The sequence below is a fragment of the Hypomesus transpacificus genome, chromosome 23 (assembly GCF_021917145.1).
Source record: "Hypomesus transpacificus isolate Combined female chromosome 23, fHypTra1, whole genome shotgun sequence".
NCBI lineage: Eukaryota > Metazoa > Chordata > Actinopteri > Osmeriformes > Osmeridae > Hypomesus > Hypomesus transpacificus.
This window is the reverse complement of record NC_061082.1, coordinates 12,347,956-12,372,819: the sequence shown is the minus strand read 5'-3', so window position 1 is coordinate 12,372,819 and position 24,864 is coordinate 12,347,956. Positions and strand designations below refer to the sequence as shown.

Sequence of the window (24,864 nt, the reverse complement as noted above, 5' to 3'; positions counted from 1 at the left end):
CACACACACACACACACACAGCTGTTGACCAACAGCTTTGAGGTTTATAAAGCCTCAGGCAGACACTAATGTTTTTCAGTGTGCGGTTTTTACAGTAAAGTCAGCCCCATAAACAATTCTTGTAACCCTGATTGGTGCCAGACACAGGCACAAAAATAACATCATTGTACCATGGATTAGAGAAACCCCCCTGAACCCTGTCTTATTGCAGGCTGAACCAGAACCAGTACCTTCCAGTTCTGTTGAGACACCATGTTTCTCCAGACACTCGACCTCTTTCTGACCCAGCAGGTAGGAACACGAGCCCCAAACTGTCCTGGCTACTGCCCCGTCTGAACTCCCCATGAACTTGCTGCTCAGCTGATGCAAAACAATACAACAAGAGGTGTCTATGTGCATGTTTATGTGTGTAAGTGTGTTTCTGTGGGGGATTTTGTGTGTGTGTTTCTGTGATTCTGTGTGTGTACGTTTCTACGTGTGTGTTTTTCGCGTGTCCTTTAATCTGATCCTGTTGATCCCCGGGCGATATAAACGAACACAGAGGCAACCTTGCAGGACTCAGAAAGGGGTTTTCTAAAATGTTGTCTAAGACCATCGCAACAAACACACATACTGTTCTGGGACTGGAGTTCATCACCTCCATTATCTCTATACCCTGTTGACATCATTTCAAACTTAGTGTAGTGTGATGGTGTAATGGTGTGTGGTGGTCCAGCAGCATTACGTTCCTGATACCAGCAGGTGTTTCATTCATATATCAGCTCATTAAGGAAGCGCTGAGCAGGTTCAATACAGAATTAACAAGCCCTGCTCTTAACGAGCACAGTTTTAATTAACACGCCCCAGTATTGACCCTGATCACTCTGTTCATGCCATGTGTGTACACCCGAGATGGTACTGTTCTCAGGATCAGTACGAGCACACACACACACATTTATATGTGCACACACACGCACAGATAAACACACACTGCATGGTGTGTATGCTGCCTGTAATTGAGTAATTTGACCAGGTCTCCATGAACAGCCTCCTCGCACAGAACACTAGGGGTGATGGGGAAGGGGAGGAGTGGGGAGTTGGGCGGGGGGGGGGGGGAGGAGTGGAGAGGGGAAGTAGGAGGAGGGGAGTAAGGGAGGAGGGTGGCGGATGAGAGGAAATCACTGGGAAGGATGAGGCGAAATGCAATCACCAGCTAAATACCAAGCCAGTCTCATATTTCTGCGGATCTATGACACAGGTTTACACTTTGCGTGCCATATATCCCTGTTTTACGTGCAGTTTATACGCAAGTTCCTCCCATTCATTTCTATCAACAGATTATGCGTCTCTATCACACGCAGAACGTCTTCAACTCTTTATTGAGTATACGTCATCATCCGGACTGGGATTTTACGGAGATTTACGATCTCGAAGCTTCCAAATGTATACTTTTTTTAATAGAAACATCAATTATTTTTTGCCACCAATACCAATCAGCATTTTTGTAAATAAATATAAGAAAAATAATATAACACACAAAGGCAATATATAGGCTGCGTACAGGCCCGGTTCTTGCCCGCTCTGGAAGGGCGGGCTGGCAGGTATCTTGAGTGGGCAATTATGAGGCTGTGATGATGACGTAAAAGGATAAGGGTTGATGAAGTTCTGCGTGTAATATAGACACATTTTCTGTTCATAGAAATTAATGGGAAGATTTGGCGTAGTAGAAACTGCAAGCAAAATAGGGATTTGGCATATATATGGCGAAATCCCTGTTTCGCCTGGAGTTTATACGCAAATTCCTCCCAATGGAACCCTGAGTTAGCTGAAAGCTAATGATAGCTGTCGTTCTTTAAACAAACGAGATTCCGAACAATCTTAAAACAAAGTAATCTAATGGTTTCTATTAACATAAGTTTAATTATGCAAAATGACACATGATGACAAACAAAACCGGCTAAATATAGCTACCAACTAATCTTGCCACACACCATGATACAAGTAGCCTACACAAAGGCTCATGGGTAATCCCTTGATGCGTCCCATCTTTCCTAATTTAGAATACTACACCATTGCCAACAAGGGCATTTAATGCTAATATTGATATTAAATTACCTCTTCAACACCTCCATTATATTATAATCTATTCATACATCATTTTATGTGACATATAAATCGTTTAGATGTTCCGTTTTCTAACCCTAAACATGTCAACTTTGAAACATTTAATTTAGCTACAAATATGGCGTTGTTAAACGTCTCGATCTACTGTTTAATGGAATACGTTTGTAGTTCTTTGTGTGTAATTTGTGTTTTACACCAATATCATCCCCAAGTTTATATCAGATTGATCAGAAGTGTAAAATGTAAATTTATTATAGATCAATAAAAGTTATATATATTAATCATCACTACAAAAGTAAACTTTGGCATGCTTTTTTCATACGTTTTAACTGTACAAAGAATGATATTCAAGTTTCAAATGTTACTGTCACACTCTGCATGGAATGTTTCACAATGAAGCAACGTGCACATTTTCAGCTTGGTAGCAGCATACATTAGAGTACAAGACACATTTTAAATTTGGAAATCGAACACTTCAAGGTGGCGCTTTTGAGCCTTTATTTGGCTTAGAAGTAAGGCCATATGAAAAAAAGTACTCACTGGTCCAAATATTCGACAGGCCAAGCCACGAGCATGTACCACCAAGGACAACAAACCCCTAACCCTAATTTGATAGCGGGGTCTGTTTAGACCATGTCTTCTGCAGAGAAAATGATAATCTTTAAGTTTGGGGATAAACAAATGCACAAGTGGGTCTGTACCCTAATATTGTTTGTGCTAAAGCAGGACTATTTGCCACCAAAAAATAAATAATAAAGCTTGACCACTGATGTAGTCTATTTAGATTGTGAATGGTCTGGGAAACTGTACTTGGAAAGATGCCTCACTGCAATGGCAGGTTTGGATTTTAAAAAGACTGTCGAACAACAAGATCAAACCCATTTTTGGAAAGGTCTGAGCTTTTAGGTTAATTTATGTACGTTTGACACATTTCTGTCACCCTTTATCTGATATATTGATTTTTGAACCTTTGCCAGGGGTCACCTTTAAAGCAATATATTTCAAGGAGTAAAAGAGCTGCTAAAAGTGTTCAAAGTCAAACAATCTTTTGGTGGCATATAGTCCTGGTGATCATGGGGAGAACGTGCAAACTCCACACAGAAAGGCATGTAATCCACCTGAGCAAAGGTAGGCCTCAAAAGGGAATCAAACCCAGAGCCTTCTTGCTGTGAGGCAACAGCATAAACCTACATGGCGAATAAACGTAATTCTGATTCTGATTAGGGAGTTATTAACTTGAATGGAACCCATCTTAAAGACACATTGATACCAAAGAAAAGGGCTTCACACAGGAACTCACATGGAATCATGAAATTGCTTGGGGAGTGTTAAGACAAATACCACACCCTCTTTTGATGTATGGCTTCATCACTGGAACTGGTTTTTAGAGAAATGTTCTGGAGTGATGCCATCGAAGCCACCCAGTAGTTAATAACACATTGATACCAAGGAAAAGGGCTTCCCAGGAGATCTTCCCCTTTCCATGGAACCGTGACATGGCTTGGGGGGTGTTGTATCAAAGACAAATACCACACACTTTTTTGGTTTATTGCTTCACTGGAACTGTTTTTTATGTTGTTTATGTTCTGAAGGGATGCCATCGAGGCCATCCAGTAGTAAAGAGTTTCTAACTTGTAATGGAAAGTATCTGCCACCAAGCTACATCTGTGATGTCGCCCTGTTCGTTCTGCAACTCTTTCACTGTTTGAGTTTTTAAAAAAGGTGAGAAGATGCTGGGATTCATGTTACTTTGACTGTAACAAAGAAAGCAGCAGTGACGTCACCATCAAGTTTGGACAGACTTGGCTCTATGTTAACCACTGTTGGATTCCAGCAAAGTCAATCCCCTAGTTACGATGATGTCTCCAGGAGCTAATGTGGATAGCTATCCACATTAGTTGTCATTAGCTTTCAGCTAACTCAGGGTTCTGTTGGGAGGAATTTGCGTATAAACTGCAGGCAAAACAGGGATTTTGCGTGAACATGGCATGCGAAATAGAAGTGCAGACCTAAACCAGTCTCAATTTTTACCTATTTCGTGTGCCATATATACTCCAAATCCCTATTTTGCGTACATTTTATACTACGCCAAATCTTCGCATTCATTTCTATCAACAGAAAATGCGTCTATATTACACGCAGAACTTCATCAATGCTTATCCTTTCACATCATCATCCAGACTCGGATTTTACGAAAGGTCACAAATTCATATTAAAGTCTGTGGTAAATATTGAGATGATAGTTGTCTTGAATTATAGTCAAATCTTAATAAAAAAAACGGGATAATTGATCACCATAATTGCCCACTCAAGATACCCGCAGCCCGCCCTTCCAGTGCTGGCAAGAACCGGGCCTGTATCTATGTTGTATGCAGCCTATATATTGCCTGTGTGTGTTAGGCTATATCTTTTTCTTATTTTTATTTACAAGAATGCTGCTTGGTGCTGGTGGCAAATTATAATTGATGAATTTGAAGGTGTTTGAGGTGAAAATTCCCCCACAAAATTGTATAAAAAGTATACATTTGGAAGCTTCGAGATCGTGAATCTCCGTAAAATTCGAGTTTGGATGATGACACATAATCGTTAAAGAGTTGATGATGTTCTGCGTGTGATAGAGACAAATTTTCTGTTGATAGAAATTAATGGGAGGAACTTGCGTATAAACTGCACGTAAAACAGAGATTTGGCATATCTATGGCACGCAAAATAGAAGTGTAAACCCGTGTCATAGATCCGCAGAAGTATGAGACTGGGTTGAAATACTTGTGTCTGAAGTCCATTTGTATTTCATGAAGCCTTCCTCTTTCAGTCTTTCTTTCTTTCTTTCTTTCTTTCTTTCATTCTCCCTTTACCTCTCCTTCTCTCTCTCTCTCTGGCGACCTTTCTGAGGTCATTACTCCTCTCTTCCGCTCTGCTCTCATTAGAGAACATACTGAGAGGAGCAAAGAATTTGATATCTTACCACCTGACACGAGCATACACACGCACACACACACACACACACAAACACACACACACACACAGCAACTAATCTGGCAGCCAAGCTGGCACAGAGGCAGCCATTGTGTGAGCGGGTTTACTTGAGGACAGACATACATCACAGATGCCGTGGCCCACCTCACTACAGCACAATAGCTGACTGTGTTTCCTTGTTCTAGCCTGGATCCCCAAAATGCACCCTGTACCTCCTGTTGGCCAATAATACACTCTGTATCCCCATAACACAGCCTTTGTCCTCTATTAAACCCTGTATACCCATAGCACACCCTGTGTCCTCTGTTATAACATGTCCTCTCTAACATCATGCATCCCTCTTCCTTTTGGGATCATCTGACCCCCCCCCCCCTCTCCCCCCTCCAAAGTCAGACCAACACAGAGACAGACATGGGAGGTTCTGCAAATGTGATGTGCGTTCATAGGAAACTACCTGCTCAAAGCTGTTCTTCTGAAACTCCTCAAATCCAAAGATGTCCAAGATTCCTATCTCCAGGGCAGGGTCACTGTGAGGAGAGAGAGAGAGAGAGAGAGAGAGAGAGAGAGAGAGAGAGAGAGAGAGAGAGAGAGAGAGAGAGAGAGAAAGAGAGAGAGAGAGTTAGGGATGGAGGTGGAGAGATGAGAATAGCAAAACAAGCATGGACACACGTGCATACATGGCATCTACATTCAGCTATATACGCAAGGTGTCTAAACAAGTGCCAGATTGGTTGTTTGACCCTCACGGTGCTCAAAATCACATACACACACACACACACACACACACACACACTCACTCACTCACAGCCCTGATTGGAAAAACCTTTTTTGTTTGTGTATGCGTGCTTGCGCATACTGTGCAAAACATTTGGAACATGTACATTGTTTGATGTCACTACAATTGTGTGTGTGAGTGTGTGTTTAATTGTCTCAATGTGTTTCAAAATTGTAAGTATTATTGGGTGTATGTTCAGGCATGTGCCATGCATACCGTGGCTTGTGAGCGTGTGGTTGTTGTGTGAGTGGTTGTTGTGTGCGTCATGTCAGTGTGTATGTGCATGAGTACCATGACTAGAAAAACACATTCCTAGAGATACCACTGCAGCTTATCAGAGCGCGTGATATGACTCAAAAACATCAGCAACCAAGATCAAGGACCCACTGGCCTCCACCTCCACCCTGTGTGTGTGTGTATGCGTGTGTGTGTGTTTGTACAAGAACACACTGTAAACTATTTCAACACTCCAAGCAGTGTGGTATTGGAGATAGCAGCGGTGTTCTCTCTGGTGGGTGTGCTCTGCTGATAGACAGGGCAGCAGTAGTCATAAGGCTGGACTCCTGTATGTGCAACCAGAACATTCCAGCTATCAATGAATTCCTACTCGTATTTTCATTCTTCAACACTACACCTTCTCGGTAGATTTAGGCCAACATACGCTCACGCACTCTCTCTCTCTCTCTCTCTCTCTCTCTCTCTCTCTCTCTCTCTCTCTCTCTCTCTCTCTCTCTCTCTCTCTCTGTGTCTCTCTGTCTCTCTGTCTCTCTGTCTCTCTCTGTCTCTCTCTGTCTCTCTCTCTCTCTCTCTCTCTCACACACACCCCATGCTGTCGTCCTGTCCTTGTAGGTATTCGTTGATGAGGTTAACCAGGTGGCTGAAGAGACGTCCGTAAAGAGACTTAGCCAGCTGGTCTCTGTACTGCTCTGACATTTCCACGGTGTGGCGCCTAGTGATGACGTCACCTGGGAAAGACCCAAGCAGGAACAGGGGGATGATACCCAGTCATTATTATTGATATTGTTTCTAATGGTAGGTGAGGTAACTGTGAAATTAGCTAGTGTTTGTGTAAGTGTTTATTGTTGGGGGCAAGTGAGAGTTTACCTTTAAAATATTGCACATCAGAAGTGAGTGCAGAGCTCAAGTCGTCTGAAAACACCTGCAACAGACCAGCCACTGGAAAAGAGAAACAAAAGAGAAAAAAATATACATATATTAGTGGTGGGCTGTTATCGGCATTAACGTGCTGCGTTAACGTGAGACTCTTATCGGGCGATAAAAAAAAGAAAATTTTTTGCACCTTGTGCGATGCAGTATGAGTTTACTGTAGGAGTTCTCCCGGTCTCAAATACCACCTAAACGCAAAGCATCCCTTAACTAATGCGGAAGATGCCGGGCCAAGCACTGATGTAGCGCAGGGGAAGAGTTGTCGTCAAACTACTATGTTTGAGTGCAAACGAGGCAACCCCTTCAGCACAGCTCTATCAGCCAAGCTAACTAATCTCCTTGCCCACCTGGCTTGAGAAACCTGTTCTCAAATACTCACTTTTAGTCATTATTTGGGTAGCACACATATTCTGAATGCCTTTGGCAGAATTCAAATGAGCCATTTTAATCTAGATTAATCTAGATTAATTCCAAGATTACAGTGGGATTAATCTAGATAAAAAAAAAATATTTATGCCCACCCCTAATATATATATATACGTATAAATATATGTATATATATTATATAACTAGACTGAAAACAACTTTCGTTTATTGTTCTCCTCTCCAACATTAATAGGGCAGTTGCAGTTCATCTTTGCCTACAGATTTATCTATGATGCTGGCAGTGATTAGTCATCCTGGCCCAGGCCCTGATAGTGTCATCTAGCAGAACTCAGATCCACAGGTGACATCATCATCAGTCAATGTCAGTCTCATGGTACTGTCAACGGGAAGCCCTGTCTTTCCCAGAGCGATGACATCACCTGTTTACCCCTCCTTTGTGAGGTCAGGGGTCCCAGCTCCATGTGAGGTTGCATAATGTGGTCTCTGTTGTCGCCATGGCAACACTGTGGCCGGGAAACGAGGCTTAGTAAACATGTTCCTGGCCAACATCAGGAGGGTGTAGGTGTGTGTGTATGTGTTCGCATTTGTGTCTGCGAGGGTGAGAAAAACAGCGTAGAGTATGCAGGGGAGAGACTATTGGAGAGTCTACACTGGACGGAAAGAGGGCCTGCGAGAGGCAGAAAGAGTAAGAAAGAGAGAGGTGGAGGAGGGGGGGCCGAGGCAGCAGCAGAGCAGACGTAAACAAGAAGATGGAGACAGACACCGTCTCCACTGCGTACCTCCTCCTCCTTCTCTCCCCTCTTTTTCGAATGGTTCCTCTCGCCTTTGCCTCTCTCTCGGTTCGCCCCCTCCCCTCTCTCTCTTTTTTTCTCTCTCTCTCTTTTTTTCTCTCTCTCTCTTTTTTTCTCTCTCTCTCTCTCTCTCTCTCTCTCTCTCTCTCTCTCTCTCTCTCTCTCTCTCTCTCTCTCTCTCTCTCTCTCTCTCGCTTTCTCTTCTCGTCTCTCTCGTCTCTCGCCCCTGTTTCTCCCCCTGCTGGCTGTCTGGTGTGTGTGCAGACATTGCAGACCTGCATCATGTGATGGGGTTGTGCTGACCTCGCTCCAGCAAATGCAGATCAGACGGGAAGGCGGAGTCTGGGTCAGTCAGGGTGGTGAAGCGCAGGTCGCCCACATGGAGCACAGAGGACAGGAGCTGGAATACAGAATCCACTTCCTGGGTGGGTGGAGGCAGGAAGGGGGGGGGGGGGGCATGGCAGAGGAGAGAGATGGAAAATGAAAGCTTGATATTCAATATTTATTTTTGGAATTCCCTGCTTAATGGAATCCCTGCTTACCTATTACACAGACCTACTGGGTCTCTGGGTAAGTGGGGGAATACATGTGTGTGTGTGTGTTTGTAGGAGTGCGTGTGCATGTGTGTGTGTGTGTAGGATATTGGAGCTGATTTCATTGTGATAAGCACAGACACTCTATCCAGCCAGTGCAGACAGAGGAGTTGGAAAAACAAAGGAGAGAGGGAGGGTTAACGTCAGCCTGGGGTGGGAGTTATCTCCCAAGGACAGCTTAGAGAGACACCAGAGGGGGTCTCGCTTTTCCACTTTGACCTATAGACCACCTCCACGTCCAGTCTTTTCCCCCCTCTATTTCTGTCTCTCTATCTCAATCAAAAGGCCCCTGCCTCACTGGGCCTATGTGCGTGCGCGTCTCTCTCTCTCTCTCGCTCTCTCTCTGTCTCTCTCTCTCCCTCTCTCTCTCTCGCTCACTCTCTCCACGGACGTACCACTGGTACTTACACTCGATCCTAATCTCACTATCTCTACTCGTCTTTCTGTCTACCACGCCCCCCGCCGCCCCCGCCCGCCCACTGACGGCAGGACTGGACCCGGGAGAGGATTAAAAGGTGAGACGGTGGTCAACCTCTGTTAGCATATGCTCACCGGAGACTAAGAATACATACTGATAACGTCCTGGAAAAACACACACGCACACGCACTCAGCACAGAGCACGATAGTCTGTGCAAACTGCCAAAGACATGTGCGCTCCATGTGATTGTCCCTTCACCTACCCTGGCCTCGACACCATCATGTCGTAGGGTGAAACACACACACGCACGCACACGAGTGCGTCATCATTCTATGTGTACAGTACACACATCATCCCATGTGCACACGGCACGTTTCCACAGCAGAGAGACAATGCCTTACCAGCTTGTTTAGGCCCAGGGCTCGCAGGGCCTGTTTGACAGCAGCCAGCCGATCTCTGCTCTGGGTGGAGGCCATGGCCACGGGGGGGCCTTCCCCCGGAGGAGCAGGATTGAGGTACCTATGCACACACACACACACATTCACACACACGTACACCCAGGGAGACATTCACACACACATAGAGACGAAAGCAGGCACGCCGATTCACGCACATACACACAAAAATAGACATATAGAGGGACCAGTAAGTCAAGAGGTGACAGCGCCGTGAAATATCCGGAAGGAGGCAGCCATGATTGCATCTTGATCCAGACACACCAACCATCTTGTACGGCTCGCTTTTCAAACCAAGCCATAGAATAGAACACTGGTGTGTGTTTCTGGCATGTGTGTTTGTCTATGTGTGTGTGTGTGTGTGGGGGGGGGGGGGGGGGGGGTTCTCAGGAGAGAAAGAAGCACAGCTCATGCCAATGGTGGTGGTTTACTTTAAGAGCCCTTCTCAGGACAGACCTGACCCCTAACCTTGTCTGGGGGTTTGTAGGAGTGTGGTGAGAGTGTCAGGTATAAGGAGCAGGGTATTAGAAGAGGAGGAGAGGCAGGGAGACATCGGATACCAGTTGGCTGTTGACACACTCTACTACAACCATCCTTGTCTTTGCATATCCAACTGCCTGGGAGGCCGGGAAGTGTTTATGCAATACTGACACAGTTGTAAACACACACGCACACACGCGCGCGGCGCTCTATCCTGACTTGGTTTGTTTTCTGTAGTTGTATTCTCAGGCTGAGTCTATAAAATGTATGATCCCCACCACTGGGTAAAAACGACTGTTATTTGTCAGACTCTCTGCATGTGTATCTGTGTGTGTGTATTTGTAAGTACACATGGTGTGTAAAGGGCAGCATATACTTTCTCTTCCTGTGGCCTACTTCTCTTTACAGTATCAGCAGACTAAAGAGACGGCGTACGTCACCGAAGACCTGGTTGAATGGATAATGTGTGTTTGTCTGTGGATGTGGAGCAAGGTGAGGTTTGCTAACTAGGATGCTGGCTACTATCCTGGTCTGTGAGGTCAGAGGTCATTGAAGGTGAGGCAGAGTTGTGAGAAAGAGTCGAGAGAGATGATTTAAGGTGAGACAGAGGTGAGGTAGAGGTCATTTAATGTGAAGCTGAGGTGAGAAAAAAGGCAATTGAAGTTGAGGTGGAGGTGAGGAAGTGATTCAAGGTGGGTTAGAGGTGGGGCAGCAACAAGGTAAAGGTTAGATAGAGGTGAGATAGAGGCAAGGTAGAGTGGTGATGGTGATGTTTTCTGATTGGCATTCAACTCTCTATAACTCGAGACAACTATCACCTCAGCATGCCTACGCCTCATCGATTAATTGTATATAGCGGGACAAGTTATCCCTTACTTCTCAGCGTCAGAAATGGTTGAAATGCGTGAGAAATACAAGGTGTCGCGCTCGAAATGGCTAGAATGCGCGAGTCTCACGGTAAATGCGTTAAGGTGTGTGTATACCTGTGTGCTAGCAGGTTGTTGAGGTGTGTGTATACCTGTGTGCTAGCAGGTTGTTATGGTGTGTGTATACCTGTGTGCTAGCAGGTTGTTACGGTGTGTGTATACCTGTGTGCTAGCAGGTTGTTGAGGTGTGTGTATACCTGTGTGCTAGCAGGTTGTTAAGGTGTTGTATACCTGTGTGCTAGCAGGTTGTTAAGGTGTTGTATGCCTGTGTGCTAGCAGGTTGTTGAGGTGTGTGTATACCTGTGTGCTAGCAGGTTGTTAAGGTGTTGTATACCTGTGTGCTAGCAGGTTGTTAAGGTGTTGTATACCTGTGTGCTTGCAGGTTGTTGAAGTGTTGTATACCTGTGTGCTAGCAGGTTGTTAAGGTGTTGTATACCTGTGTGCTAGCAGGTTGTTAAGGTGTTGTATGCCTGTGTGCTAGCAGGTAGTTGAGGTGTGTGTATACCTGTGTGCTAGCAGGTTGTTAAGGTGTTGTATACCTGTGTGCTAGCAGGTTGTTAAAGTGTTGTATACCTGTGTGCTAGCAGGTTGTTAAGGTGTTGTATACCTGTGTGCTAGCAGGTTGTTAAGGTGTTGTATACCTGTGTGCTAGCAGGTTGTTAAGGTACAGGCAGCTCTTCTCCTCAGCAGACAGACCTTCGGCCATCAGGTAGAAGATGTGGAAGTTCGGCTGCTGGGGCGCCATGTGGACCAGGCGACTTTTCTCAAGCATGTAGGTGGAGACCCGTGCTGGACCCAAGTGCACACACACACACACACACACACACACACACACACACACACACACACACACACACAGGGACACACACACACACACACACACACAGGGACACACACAGGGACACACAGAAAGATACACATGCACACAGAGGCACACACACACAGAGGCACAAACATCACACGTGTTAAAACCTCATAACAACAAAAAACAAACACTGTGAGGAAATGACCCGTCAGGGCCTGTGAAAAAACTTGTTTGCATCTTTTGACATAACATCATGAACTACATGGCCTTTCTTCCATGACGGTTCTGGGTTACACTTGCTAGAAATAAAAGGGTTGTACTGGTGTTACGTAGAAGGTTGACAGATGTTGCTATACTGACCTCTGTTGGCCATGTTTAGAACTGCAGGGGGAAGAGCCCCAGCCTCGAGCTGTTATTACAACAGACCCTTTTAGAAACTGCTCATGTGTACTTGTATGTGTGTGAAAGTGTTTGTCATTATCCCTACCTCTGAGCAGTGTCCTCCTCCTCTCACAATACTGAAGACTCAGCAGCTTGATGAAGCGACTGGCATTGCTATTCCTGGGAGTTTGGGCATGCCCAAATGCCTCCAGGATATAGTTCACCTGGACAAACACACAAACACGCACACATGCACGTACAAATACCATAACTGAATGTGTAATCTCAAGTATCACATATTGATGGATGGTATTCAACATTAGGACACACACACAGGAATCATGAATTGAATCAAGTTTAGCTGCAAGGTTTGGAAAGGCTGAATGTTCTGAATCATCAAAGCTCTGGCCTCACCAAGGAAATCTGTCCAGGTGCAATACTACTTTCATCCAGTAGGGAGCGATATGGCTCTATTGATCATTACATTTGTCATCAACCTTCAAAAATCTTCTCTCTTTCAAATCTCTCTGTCTCTCTGTCTCTCTGTCTCTCTTTCAAACTCTCTGTCTCTCTGTCTCACTGTCTCTCTCTCTCTCTCTCTCTCACTTGTGTGCTCAATGTCTTTCCCTTTCTTTCCCTCTCTCCCATTCCTTCTCTGTCTCCCTCCTTCTCCATCTCCCCATCTCTCTCTGAGACTTGACCCAGATTGGAGTACTCAACAGTGACATCATCCCAGTCTTCCTCCACCCAGACTGCATCCAGCGGTGTCTGTCAGCTTTTCCAGCTCCTTCTGAAGATCTGGGAGACTCTGATACCAGCACCACCGGGACACCACTGACTCTAGACCAGCCAATGCACCAGCAAAGCAGGACAGTGTGACCGTGTCCTCATTCAGGTCTTTTCGAAATGTGCTACTGCTGCTTAAACAGCATCATCTGAACTGATTACTCCCAGCGTGAACCTGGCAGCTGCTCCCACAATGGAGATGGAGGTCTTTTTCTCTGTCATTGTGCTCCTCAATGATCGACATCAATAGTCCTCATCAGGCCATACAAGGGAAGCCGCCACCCCCGGCACTATTGCTCAGATTACCTCGGCATGCAATACACAATCCAAAGATTGCTGTTAGAATGCATGCTGGCTGAAGACTAACAGTCCAATCAATATCTTTCTTGCACACGAGAGCTCACACACATGCACACACGCGAGCATGTGTCGGTCAAAACTCGATGGCTGTCAACAAGGTTTCTTGTCAGATTTGGGTCTGGAGATGAGAAAATGGCTGCTTAGCATCCCTGGTTGTATGTCAAGACTGGAGCTCTCTCACACACACCATAGTCTAGATATGTGTAGATCTTGGACCAGAACCAGGACCAGGACTCTGACAAAGAAAGATGCCTGGACTTACATGCTTCATCTTGGGCTCCAGGCAGAAGCCCTTGGGGCCAGACCTGGCTGTCAGGTGTCGGACTATATGTTTACACGCCTCGGTCTTCCCAGAGCCACTCTCCCCACTGCAGAAAGAGAGAGAGGGAGAGAGAGAGAGAGAGAGAGAGAGAGAGAGAGAGAGAGAGAGAGAGAGAGAGAGAGAGAGAGAAAGAGAGCAATTGTGACAGTTATAGTTAATCGTGAGGTCTTAAACGGATGGGTGTGTTGAATTACATCACCAGGGTGTAGTCGACATCTGCCCATTCTGTCATACTCCTCCACCCCACCTGACATCATGTTATCCCTCCATCCATCCCTCCTCCGTTACAGAGCTATCACCACTTCTGACATAACTCCCTTTAGGAGTGCTGCAGCCATGAGGATCTAGGCGCTGACACACACAGGCATGCATGCACGTCAAAGTCACTAAGGTCAAGCAGATGGTTTGGAAGCCATTCAAACCCTGTGTGTATGTATCTGTATCACTGACTGCATGTTTATGGATGTGCCCAAGTGCATATGCGTACGTGTGTCTGTGTATGGCGTGTGTGTGTGTGTCGTGACAACGCTCTCTCGGGTTCGTCTCTACCTAAGGAGGGAAAGGGTCTAACAAACGGATCATGTGTCTAGCGCGTTTGTAGTGAGGAAAGAGTGCGTACGCCTTAGCACAACGTGTGATACAGTGTTTTCAATACAAATAGTGGCGTCATTCACAGCAGTGAAACAAGGGAACCATGAACGGTGCCAAGGAAACGAAAACAGAAAGGGTGCTGAACCTCACCAAACAATGCTTCGAATAAACATAGGGACACTCGCTCATTGCCTGGTGTTCTCAACCTAAAGTGTAGTCAAAACCATCAACAAGCACTATACCTAATATGTATAGGCCAGAACAGAAAGAATATATGATGATATGAAAGATGATATGTACTTACTACTAACAACCAAAACTGATTGTTTAAAGTTTTCAAGTTCAAAAACAGCTAACACAGAACTGCAGCAAATGACACAAACACGGAACCGAGTCGACTCGGACAAACAGTAGAAACACAGAATCAATCGACTGATGACCAGAAGACAGGAGGGGTAAGTAAGACGGACACAAAGATAATTGGTCAGAAGCAGCTGGGGTAATGATGATGCATGACATTGAGGAGTCAATCGCAGATTGAACTGAATGCCACAATAAGAGTGAGGGTAGGAACAGAAGGGAAGACAATATATGGACACAGACAGATATATATATATATATATATATATATATATATATGTATATATATATATATATATATGTATATATATATACAGTGCCCTCCAAAAGTATTGGAACAGTGAGGCGAATTCCTTTATTTTTGCTGTAGACTGAAAACATTTGGGCTTGACATCAAATAATGAACGTGAGACCAGAGATCAACGTTTCAGCTTTTATTTCCAGGTATTTACATCAGGATCTGATGCACAACTAAGAAAATATCACATTTTGTTTGAATCCACCCATTTGTCATGTGAGCAAAAGTATTGGAACAGATATACTTAAAACATATTTAAGTGAATAAGACTTAATATTTAGTTGCAAATCCTTTGCTTTCAATAACTGCAGCAAGTCTGTGACCCATTGACGTCACCAAACTTTTGCATTCTTCCTTTTTGATGCTTTCCCAGGCTTTCACTGCAGCCTCTTTCAGTTGTTGTTTGTTTTGTGGGGTTCCTCCCTTCAGTCTCCTCTTAAGCAGGTAAAATGCATGCTCTATAGGGTTTAAGTCTGGAGATTGACTTGGCCAGTCTAATACCTTCCATTTCTTGCCCCTGATGAACTCCTTTGTTGTTTTGGCAGTGTGTTTTGGGTCGTTATCTTGCTGCATGATGAAGGCTCTGCCAATCAGTTTGGTTGCATCTTTCCTTAAATTGGCAGACAAAATGTTTCTGTAGACTTCCGAGTTCATTTTGCTGCTGCCATCATGTGTTACATCCTCAATGAAGATTAATGAGCCCGTCCTAGAAGAAGCCATGCAAGCCCAAGCCATGACATTACCTCCACCGTGTTTCACAGATGAGCTTGTGTGTTTGGGATCATGAGCAGTTCCTTTCTTTCTCCAAACTTTAGCCTTTCCATCACTTTGGTAAAAGTTAATCTTTGTCTCATCAGTCTATAAAACTTTGTCCCAGAATTTTTGAGGTTCATCTCTGTACTTTTTGGCAAATTCCAGCCTGGCCTTCCTATTCTTCTTGCTAATGAGTGGTTTGCATCTTCTGGTGTAGCCCTTGTACTTTTGTTCATGAAGTCTTCTGCGAACAGTAGATAGTGATACCTTCACTCCTGCCATCTGGAGGTTGTTGCTGATCTCACTAACAGTTGTTTTAGGGTCTTTCTTTACAGCTCTCACAATGTTTCTGTCATCACCTGCTGATGTTTTCCTTGGTCTACCTGTTCGACGTCTGTTACTTAGTACACCAGTAGTTTTCTTCTTCTTCAGGACATTCCAAATGGTTGTACTGGCTATGGCCAATGTTTCTGCAATGGCTCTTATTGATTTTCCATCTTCTCTAAGACTCACAATTGCTTGTTTTTCACCCAAAGACAGCGCTCCGGTTTTCATGTTGTTTTCACCTCTGAATACAGTCTGCATAGACAAAACCTATCTTACCCAATCTGAACCTGAGTGTAGACATTCAGTGGTATTTATTGATTGAATAATGTATGTAATAGGACACACCTGGGCAACAAAACACACCTGTCAGTCATATGTTCCAATACTTTTGCTCACGTGACAAATGGGTGGGTTCGAACAAAAAGGTGATATTTTCTAATTTGTGCATCAGATCCTGATGTAAATACCTGGAAATAAAAGCTGAAACGTTGATCTCTGGTTTCACATTCATCGTTTGATGTCAAGCCCAAATGTTTTCAGTCTACAGCAAAAATAAAGGAATTGGCCTCACTGTTCCAATACTTTTGGAGGGCACTGTATATATATATAAATAAATAAATAAATAGATGTAACATTTTTACGTGTGCTTATGTGTGTTTACAGTTTGTCTGTACACACACATTCTCTCTATGCAGAGAGTCTGAAGTCCACATTCGCTTTTCATTGACCAGGTTTTATTCAATTCCAAGGACACAGTGATCTGGTAGGCCTCATGGGACCATGTGTGCTCATTGTCTAAAAGTGTGTGTGTTTGTGTGTGTGTGTGTGTGTGTGAATGAAAGAGAGAGAGAGCTTGCCCTTGAGGGACCTAACATTTTGACTGCATCCAGCCCAGTGGAGCACAGACTGTTGTGGAGGGTTTAACAGGATGTGTACACGTGTGTGTGTGTTTGTGTGTGTGTGATGGATAGCCTGCGGCCAGAGCGCATTAACTCCCTGCCAGATCCGTTGCGACTCAGCATGAAAGTCGGAGGAGAGCCGGAACGGGATTTAATTGCAATCAGACATCTTCCTGCGCGCACACACACACATGCACACGCACAGACCCCTGTTCAGCCTGGGACAAACAGCAAGCTTCAACCTTCCTAGATGATCCATCTCGTGAGCGTTTAACGGGTCGGAACTCAGGCCTATGAATCCCTCTGGAAGTGTTTGACCGGCCCGCAGTGGCAAATCTGGCTGGATTTCCTTTAATACGAAGCACATGTGTGAGTGTGGTACCTGAGGAGGAAGCACTGGGGCCGTCTCTCCTGCAGCATCATGTGGTAGGCCCTCTCAGAGGAGGAGAAGATGTGTGGGGGGAGAGAGGAGCAGAGACGCCCTGTCGAGCTCAGGTACAACTGACTCACCTAGAGAGGAGAGCGAGAGAGAGAGAGAGAGAGAGAGAGAGAGAGAGAGAGAGAGAGAGAGAGAGAGAGAGAGAGAGAGAGAGAGAGAGAGAGAGAGAGAGAGACAGAAAGTAGGTTACAGGTGAGTTCCACAGAAAGACTGACATTCTTACATAACATACACGCTCTCTGAAACATACGCCTATGTACAGTACTGCAGCGCCTCCAGAGTGCATCTTTACAGTCAGATAGGGGAAGGTAAAGGTCAATAAAGGACGGACAAATGGGAAAAAAGAGACACTAATATACACTTGCCAGCTTGCGACTTGGCCCTGTTTCAGGAAACGCACTGGAGGGCGGAACCTTTACAAAGGGCTCATTAACACCTCCCCCATACCTGCTGTAGTAGGCACCCTGGATCTGGGCCACGGATCAACCACTCTCTTCATTCAGCCTCCTGGCCCTGACCCCTCTACAAACCTTCTTCACCCATCATATGTCTCAGGGGTCAGGGCTTGGATGGGGTGGTGCGGAGGTGTGAGTGTGTGTGAGTGTGTGTGAGTGTGAGTGTGTGAGTGTGTGTGTGCGTGTGGCTGAACTTGATCCACCGTGAGTTTGTCTAGTGCATAATGCCGAGTCAGCCCTGCGCTGTATCACTAACAGGAAGAATCTGCATTATTAATCAAGCGTATCAAGAGTCAAGACCCATTTTAGCCATTCATACTGGACACACACACACCCACACACACCACTTAATACTATGAATAACTCAGAAAGGGAATGAGCAGCACACACATCTGTTCAGATGAATCCAACAGTTTATATTTACTACATTTATAGTTTATTTAGTACACCATAGACAGAAAAGTTTAGATCTAAATACCTTTAACAGAGAATTTAACAATGGCATGTTGTGTAAGCAGTATATACAACACTGAACGTGACAGTGAGTCTGGAACCAAAATCATGTTCCCTCCCAGAAGGACACAGCCAGGCAGTAAAGTGTGAACAGAACTCACCAGGGTGGAGTATATAGGAAGCTCCTTGTTGGGATTCACAAGAAGCAGAATGTTGCCAATGTAGGTCTGCAAGAGAAGAACATTTAAATCAATCAACACTTACCGAGATCTGAATAATGGAGATGCCTGGATAGATTACATTTAATGAGCCGGTCACGTTTTGTGGGAAATGATGCTGTAGAAAATCCAATGACTATTGAAAGTAGCTTTGGCTGCAGGGGTATGCTCTGCTCTCCCAAACAAAGACCCCGGGCCCACAAACACACCTTCTGAGAGAACGGAGACACACACTGCACCCTTCTAGTTCATGCTTGGTCTCTCCTTCTCACTTTTAACAGGCTAAAACCTGTACCCTGTAAATGAACTGTTTCCTTGTGAGTTGTCCCTGAGCTAATAGGCTATTTGGCACGTCCCAGGGGCGTGTCCAGAAATGTTTGATAGGGGTGGCACCAGGGGTGGCCTGCCTCTGACTGGGCATATAGCCAATCATATATTGGGGTGGCCAATCAGATTTCAGGGGTGGCCCGTGCCACCCTAGGCCACTCCCTGAACACGCCCCTGTGTCCCATGGCATGAACATTTTACTTTTTGAGGTAATTTGTCATTAATATGAGTTCTGCCTTTGGTCCCCCAGTGGCTATACATGTTGATAGGTGTAAACCAAGCCCTGGGTATTCTTCTCCGCCTTTGGGAAAATGAAAGCTCAAATGGTCCGATCTGGAATTTTCCCATTATGTTGTCATAAGGGGAAAGGTTACCTCCCCTTTCTCTGCTTTGCCCACCCAGACAATTTGGCCCACCAATGAGAAAATTAGATACAACCGTACGAGTGCGCTATTGTTTTTTTCCTCGAGAGACATCATGGCTTGCAAACAGCCGAAGCATGGCAGTTAGCCCCGCCTCTTTTCTCCGCATAACATTTAAAGCTACGAACACAGAAATGGCACGTCTAAGGAAAGCTTTTTGTGGGACTGCTCGTAGTGGCTGTAATTCTGCACCAAGGCTGAATTTTGGGAAAGAGACTTCACATACAGTATTAGAGTACAACTAAGGTACGGTGGCCATTAAGTGCAAAACACACCCAGTAATATGAGTACATCCCCCAAATGAAAACACTCCCCTCAAATACGAGTCAACTCCCCCCAAATAGGATGACTTGCTCACCTCCCCCCAATGCAAAGACACGCTCAAGGGTAGGTACAACACTTTTGTTGCTGATTGGATGCACAGTAACTAACCGGAAATAAGAAATTGATCAACTGAAGTACGAAATGCAATAATGACGGAGTTACGCGCACCAGGAGTTGTTTGGCTATCGAAGCATGAAGCAAGTACTTCTGCAAAAGTATAAATGGCATGTTAAAGGTAAAAATCGAATTCATATTCCACGGCACTTCTTTCTCCAACAACCCAGTGCCATCACCATTCCCCCAAACAACTGTACACCTGATCAAACCACCTCCCTGTACACTTCCTACCACCGCTTTTGCCAGAGAGACGTGACCGCCGCCCTGATCCTCTCCCTCCCAATCGGTACCAGCAAAACAACTCTCCCCCTTCCCCATGCCCCCTTTGCTATCTCATCTGCCCTTTTATTACCTTCCACATCTGAATGAGCTGGCACCCGGCCAAACTGCACCACCAATCCCAATCTCTCCACATCCATCAGTACCACCATCAACTCCACCAGGAGGCCTCCCGTCAGCTGAATAGCAGATGAATCCGAGCCAACCACAGCCTGAATTGGCCGAACCTTCCTCACCCACCCTCCACAATCATGGCCACCATCTCTGCAGTATACAATGACATTTCATGACTACATATTGGATAGGCTCACATTGAACAGGGATAAATGCCCCAGTTTCCCCCCTTCCAGTTTCCTTGTCATTTGACCCAACTGGATGAACTTGCACACAGGAGTGGTTGAGATATTCCTCCACACCTTGACTTTCTTCCCCCTCCCCTGTCCATTCTTTTCTCCCCTCTATGAATCCTGAATCACCTATAATCTTGCTTCTTATTCTCTGTAGTATTTCTTACAGGGTCACATGGTCTCTTTCCATCCAATCAGAAGAAACAAAAATTCAAAAGCATTTTAGCAAAAAACATTTTGTGCCAATCTAAAGCAACCCCATTTAGCACAAAATGTATGATAAAAAACAGCAAACACAGATTGTACTTGCTGTCAAAAAAAAGAATAAGCTTTCATGAGATAGCTGTTAGCGCTGTATGCTATCCCTAGGCTTGATCTCAAGGTTAATGAGTTGCACTGCTGTGGCCTACAGAGTGGAAGAACACTGTCCTCCGAAACACCCTGCAAAAGTCACATTAGTGTTTCACCCTGATATTGAGGTGATTAACAAAGCTTGACGGACTTTGCTGTAGCTGCCGGGTCTGTTATGTGTTTAAGTTTTTTTAAATGATCAGACACTGCTTTGTAGGTCCCATTGACTTAAGCGAGGAAACAACAAGTGAAAGCCATGAATTGAACCAAGGTATGGTTGGTCAGTTTTGTTAATTACACACACATAAAATCACAAACATACACACACATAAACAACAACATGTCACAAAATATCCAACACCATCTGAGAGTTTAATTGGAGCTAAGTATTGAAGGATATAACAACCGATAACCACTAAACAAAATCTTCTGGATTGAAAAATAATTAATAAAGCAAGTTGCTGAAATCAGTTCCTATTTCAACGAATTAAATTAGAAATATTTTTTGACTGATTGAACAATGTGTGTTTTAAAAGCAATGACATGGGCCCTCTAGTTCTTGTGGTTTTGTTAGCTCGAACAGCCCATCTCTTTAGCTGTCTACTTCTGACTCAAAACCATCTGGGAAGGCAGCTCAACATCCACCTCGTCCAGTAAGGCCCTCAGGTCAAACTCAGGTTTCAATGGCTGGTATCATTATGTCACTGTGAACTTGTTGCTGGTTAACTAAACAAATTCATGAAACAGCGCTAATTCCACGCCTTTTTCTGTTTCAACTATCAGAGAGTTTCCTCTCAGCTGATGGCTGCGTTACACACCATCTGGCGAAGGGACACAGAGAAAACCAGCAAAAAGAAGTCAAAGAAACATAAACCAAAGACATGTCTTTAGATGGTGGAGAAATAGCCTGGATAGGACACCCCCCACAGTAAGGACAGGCACTCTACAGTTGAGCAACAAAACCTACTAGATCATATCCTATTACTGGTTATAGTTTAAATCTATTTATGTCTGTAATGCTTCTAAAGCTCATCTACTGTACTCTTCCTCCTCAGGTCATGGAGGATGATGAGGAACTGCTGCTCCCTCTATCTGGTCCTGTACGTACCTGTGTGTGCTTGTAAGTCTGTCTTGGGGTTAAGGGTTTGTGAGGGCGCATCAACATATCACTAAGAACATGGGCTCATAACAATTGCAGGAAATAATGTGAAAACACTTACAATGTCTACTCTGTACAAATCCATATTTTGCGTAGAAGTCCTAACCTTCTCTCATTTTCCTCTCTGCCATGAAAGCTCCTTCATCCAGGCCTGTTCTCCAGCAGACTCATGCTGGGAAGCTACTACTGAGTGGTTTAACATCTCTGGATTCTCTGGTAACTATTTCACTCCACCTCCCATGTTCTTCATCCACTATCTACAGTTTGGATAAGAAAAACACTTGCTGAAAGCTACTAGTCACCCTCAATGAAGATGATGTTCTTGATTATGTCTCCATATCTTCCCTGCCAGACTTTCTTCATGGCCCGTGTATGGTCAAAACAGCATCCCAAAGTCTACCTTACCCTGGCTGGGAAAATGGCATTGAAGGACCCGAACCTTTCCGGACAGGTAACCTTATATCATCAGTAAACAGAATGGAAACCCCACACTCTTTGCATCTGTACTTCTTTGTCTGCCATGGGAAGTACAATGAAAAGCAAACACAACAGAGTGAACAGTTTGGACATGTTAAATTCCAGAAAGTCAGGATGACTGTTTGGTTCTTGTTGTGCAGCCGTTCTTGCCACCTAAGCTTGATGCAGAGAAGGAGGAGTCCCTGAATGAGGAGGAACCGGAGAGCTTCTAAAGGGAGGAAGTCTTTGAGGAGGACCTACCTGGTGGATTTGTGGAATGCCTCAGATTTTAATTGTCAGGGGAGTCAGATGGCTGAGCGGTGAAGGAGTCGGACTAGTAATCCGAAAAGGTTGCCGAATTGATTCCCCGCCGTGCCAAATGACGTTGTGTCCTTGGGCAAGGCACTTCACCCTACTTGCCTCAGGGGGAATGTCCCTGTATTAACTGTAAGTCGCTCTGGATAAGAGCGTCTGCTAAATGACTAAATGTAATTGTGCCAGGAGCTATGCTGGGCGACTGCAGGTAACTCAGACATCTCTATATTGTGGACTTTTCTGATTCTGTATCAAACACCACATACACACACACACACACCCTACAGTAGTGGTGGTGTAGAAACACACATGTAATGAGTCAACCCTGTCGGCAAGTTACAAGCTCTAATGTCAACCTTGGAACAAACAATGTCCTCGAGGTCTATTGGTATGTTTGGCTGAGCAATTAGGAGGCTGTTCAATCCCTAACATATTGCATTCATACCAAGGGATTTTTCTCTTTACAGACCCTGGAGGAGGTCGTGCAGCTAATCCGCATCGTAATGGACAACCGGACTCAGCTGTGGTGGAAGAAACATCTCCACATTGACCCCGAGGTGAGAGAATACTGAGGACAGAACAGGCTTATCACCAGAGCATCTGGTTGATCCCACTGTTCCTGGATGAAACTGAATGTATTCCTGTGTATCTTTCTTAGGGTTTGGTAGCTGTTTCCACTATTGCACTGGAGGTCACAGGGGTTCAGGTCAGTCAAGCACCTAATGTAAAGTCATGGATGGACGCCATTTTTTATTTTGAGGACCATTTATATGGCTGTGCTCAGAATCTCTCTGGGGACGTTCTAGGGAACCTGGAGATGCAGGTGAAGTACCTTTTGTCCTCCTTGGACTAAAAGGTCCTCAGACTCCACAACCTCCAGAGCTAACCAGAGCGACAGGCGACTACTATAGGACACCATTGATAGTAGTCTGCATGAATAAAACAACTTATCCAGCACATGTGGTCAATGCCTTCTTGTGGATAGTAGTTATCAAAGATGATCAGAACTCAGATCACAGAAACCCAAAAAATGTTGTGTAATTTTATTAGGAATTAGTGCATGAAATGTCCAGGTATTTAAAATGTAAGTATCAATAGTTCCCATGTTATTGTTTTCATATGTTTTTGTTAGACACGGTATGTTCTGGAAATCTCCTGTCAAAACATCCCTTTTTTACTGTTAATCTTCTGCTCCTCTTCTCCATCTCTGAGTTTGACCGTGTGTGAATCTCTCTTCTCAGAGCATAAGGCTAGAGACCTCACATCAAAGCCCCTCTCTGACCACCCTGCTGAGGAACATATGGCCCATTCAATGGCTTGGTCCTTCTGCTCCTCCACACATCCTCCTCCTCCTTCTCCCTTGGTTTATTTTCTTCTTTCCCCTTCTGACTTTCATTGGCCTCCTCCACCCAACCAATCCTCCTCCACCATCTCTTTCTCCTTCTCTACCTCTCTATGTCCATTATGCCTGTACATCTCAACCCCCTGGTGATTCCCCCCTCCATTTCTTGTGCAGGCCCGTTCTCTTTTTATGACTGCTCATCTTCTGGTGTTTATCTTTGCTCCTCATCTAAGTGATTCCTTTTTCTTTTATGCCCTCCATCCACCTCTCTCTCCCGTCTGTGTCAGCCAATCCACTGAGGAATGAACATTTCAGGCAGTTACCCATTGATCAGCACCTCGTCCAAACCCTGTTCCCCTCACGGTGAGACAAGACAGGGACAATGACTTTATAGACCGACCACAAAACACAGCAGTTTGATAAATAATGGAGCCATGGATTTCCTGCCCTTGACTGAAAAGGCAATGGTTTTCCTCAAATGAGACACCAATAGGAACATTTCCTCATGTGTGTGTCTGCACAGTGTGTATTTGTACATGTGACTCTGTGTGTTTGTGTCTGAGGTTTTGTACTCAGTGCCATTCAGAGTGTGTCTGACCAGCCCCCAGTCCAGCAGCGTCTGGCTCTGGTCCATGTCCAGCAGTCAGACAGCCTTCTGGGCCACTGGGCCAGCCTCCCAGGGCTCTAGTCAGTCAGCCCTGGCCAGAGAACCAACACCAGCCCCGGGCCCGGAACAGAGAACTGACTCGGGGGGGGCAGACTGACACAAGAATAAGGTTTTTCTTGTATACTAGAACCAATAGCGCCCAGGCTAATACTGGGCAATTGTGTTTGGAGAATTGAGAGAAGGGTCATGAATTAGGAGGTTACAGACACCAATTTTCTGTGTAGGTATTTCTGGGAGGT

The 24,864-nt window shown here is 44.9% G+C and overlaps 1 protein-coding gene and 1 long non-coding RNA gene across 2 annotated transcripts in view; one reads left to right on the top strand and one right to left on the bottom strand.

Moving 5' to 3' along the window:
• myo16 (myosin XVI) overlaps positions 1 to 24,864 on the bottom strand; it is a 74,683-nt gene that overhangs the window by 28,778 nt on the left and 21,041 nt on the right. Inside the window, 10 exon segments of the mRNA XM_047047675.1 lie at positions 5,534 to 5,606; positions 6,678 to 6,819; positions 6,959 to 7,030; positions 8,503 to 8,620; positions 9,613 to 9,730; positions 11,714 to 11,861; positions 12,365 to 12,482; positions 13,667 to 13,772; positions 17,337 to 17,464; positions 18,463 to 18,528. Coding sequence (XP_046903631.1) covers positions 5,534 to 5,606; positions 6,678 to 6,819; positions 6,959 to 7,030; positions 8,503 to 8,620; positions 9,613 to 9,730; positions 11,714 to 11,861; positions 12,365 to 12,482; positions 13,667 to 13,772; positions 17,337 to 17,464; positions 18,463 to 18,528 — 1,089 coding nt within the window.
• Positions 21,985 to 22,551, top strand: LOC124485879. Its single transcript, XR_006958101.1, has 3 exons — positions 21,985 to 22,061; positions 22,198 to 22,296; positions 22,463 to 22,551. It is a non-coding gene; the product is annotated as an uncharacterized LOC124485879 (long non-coding RNA).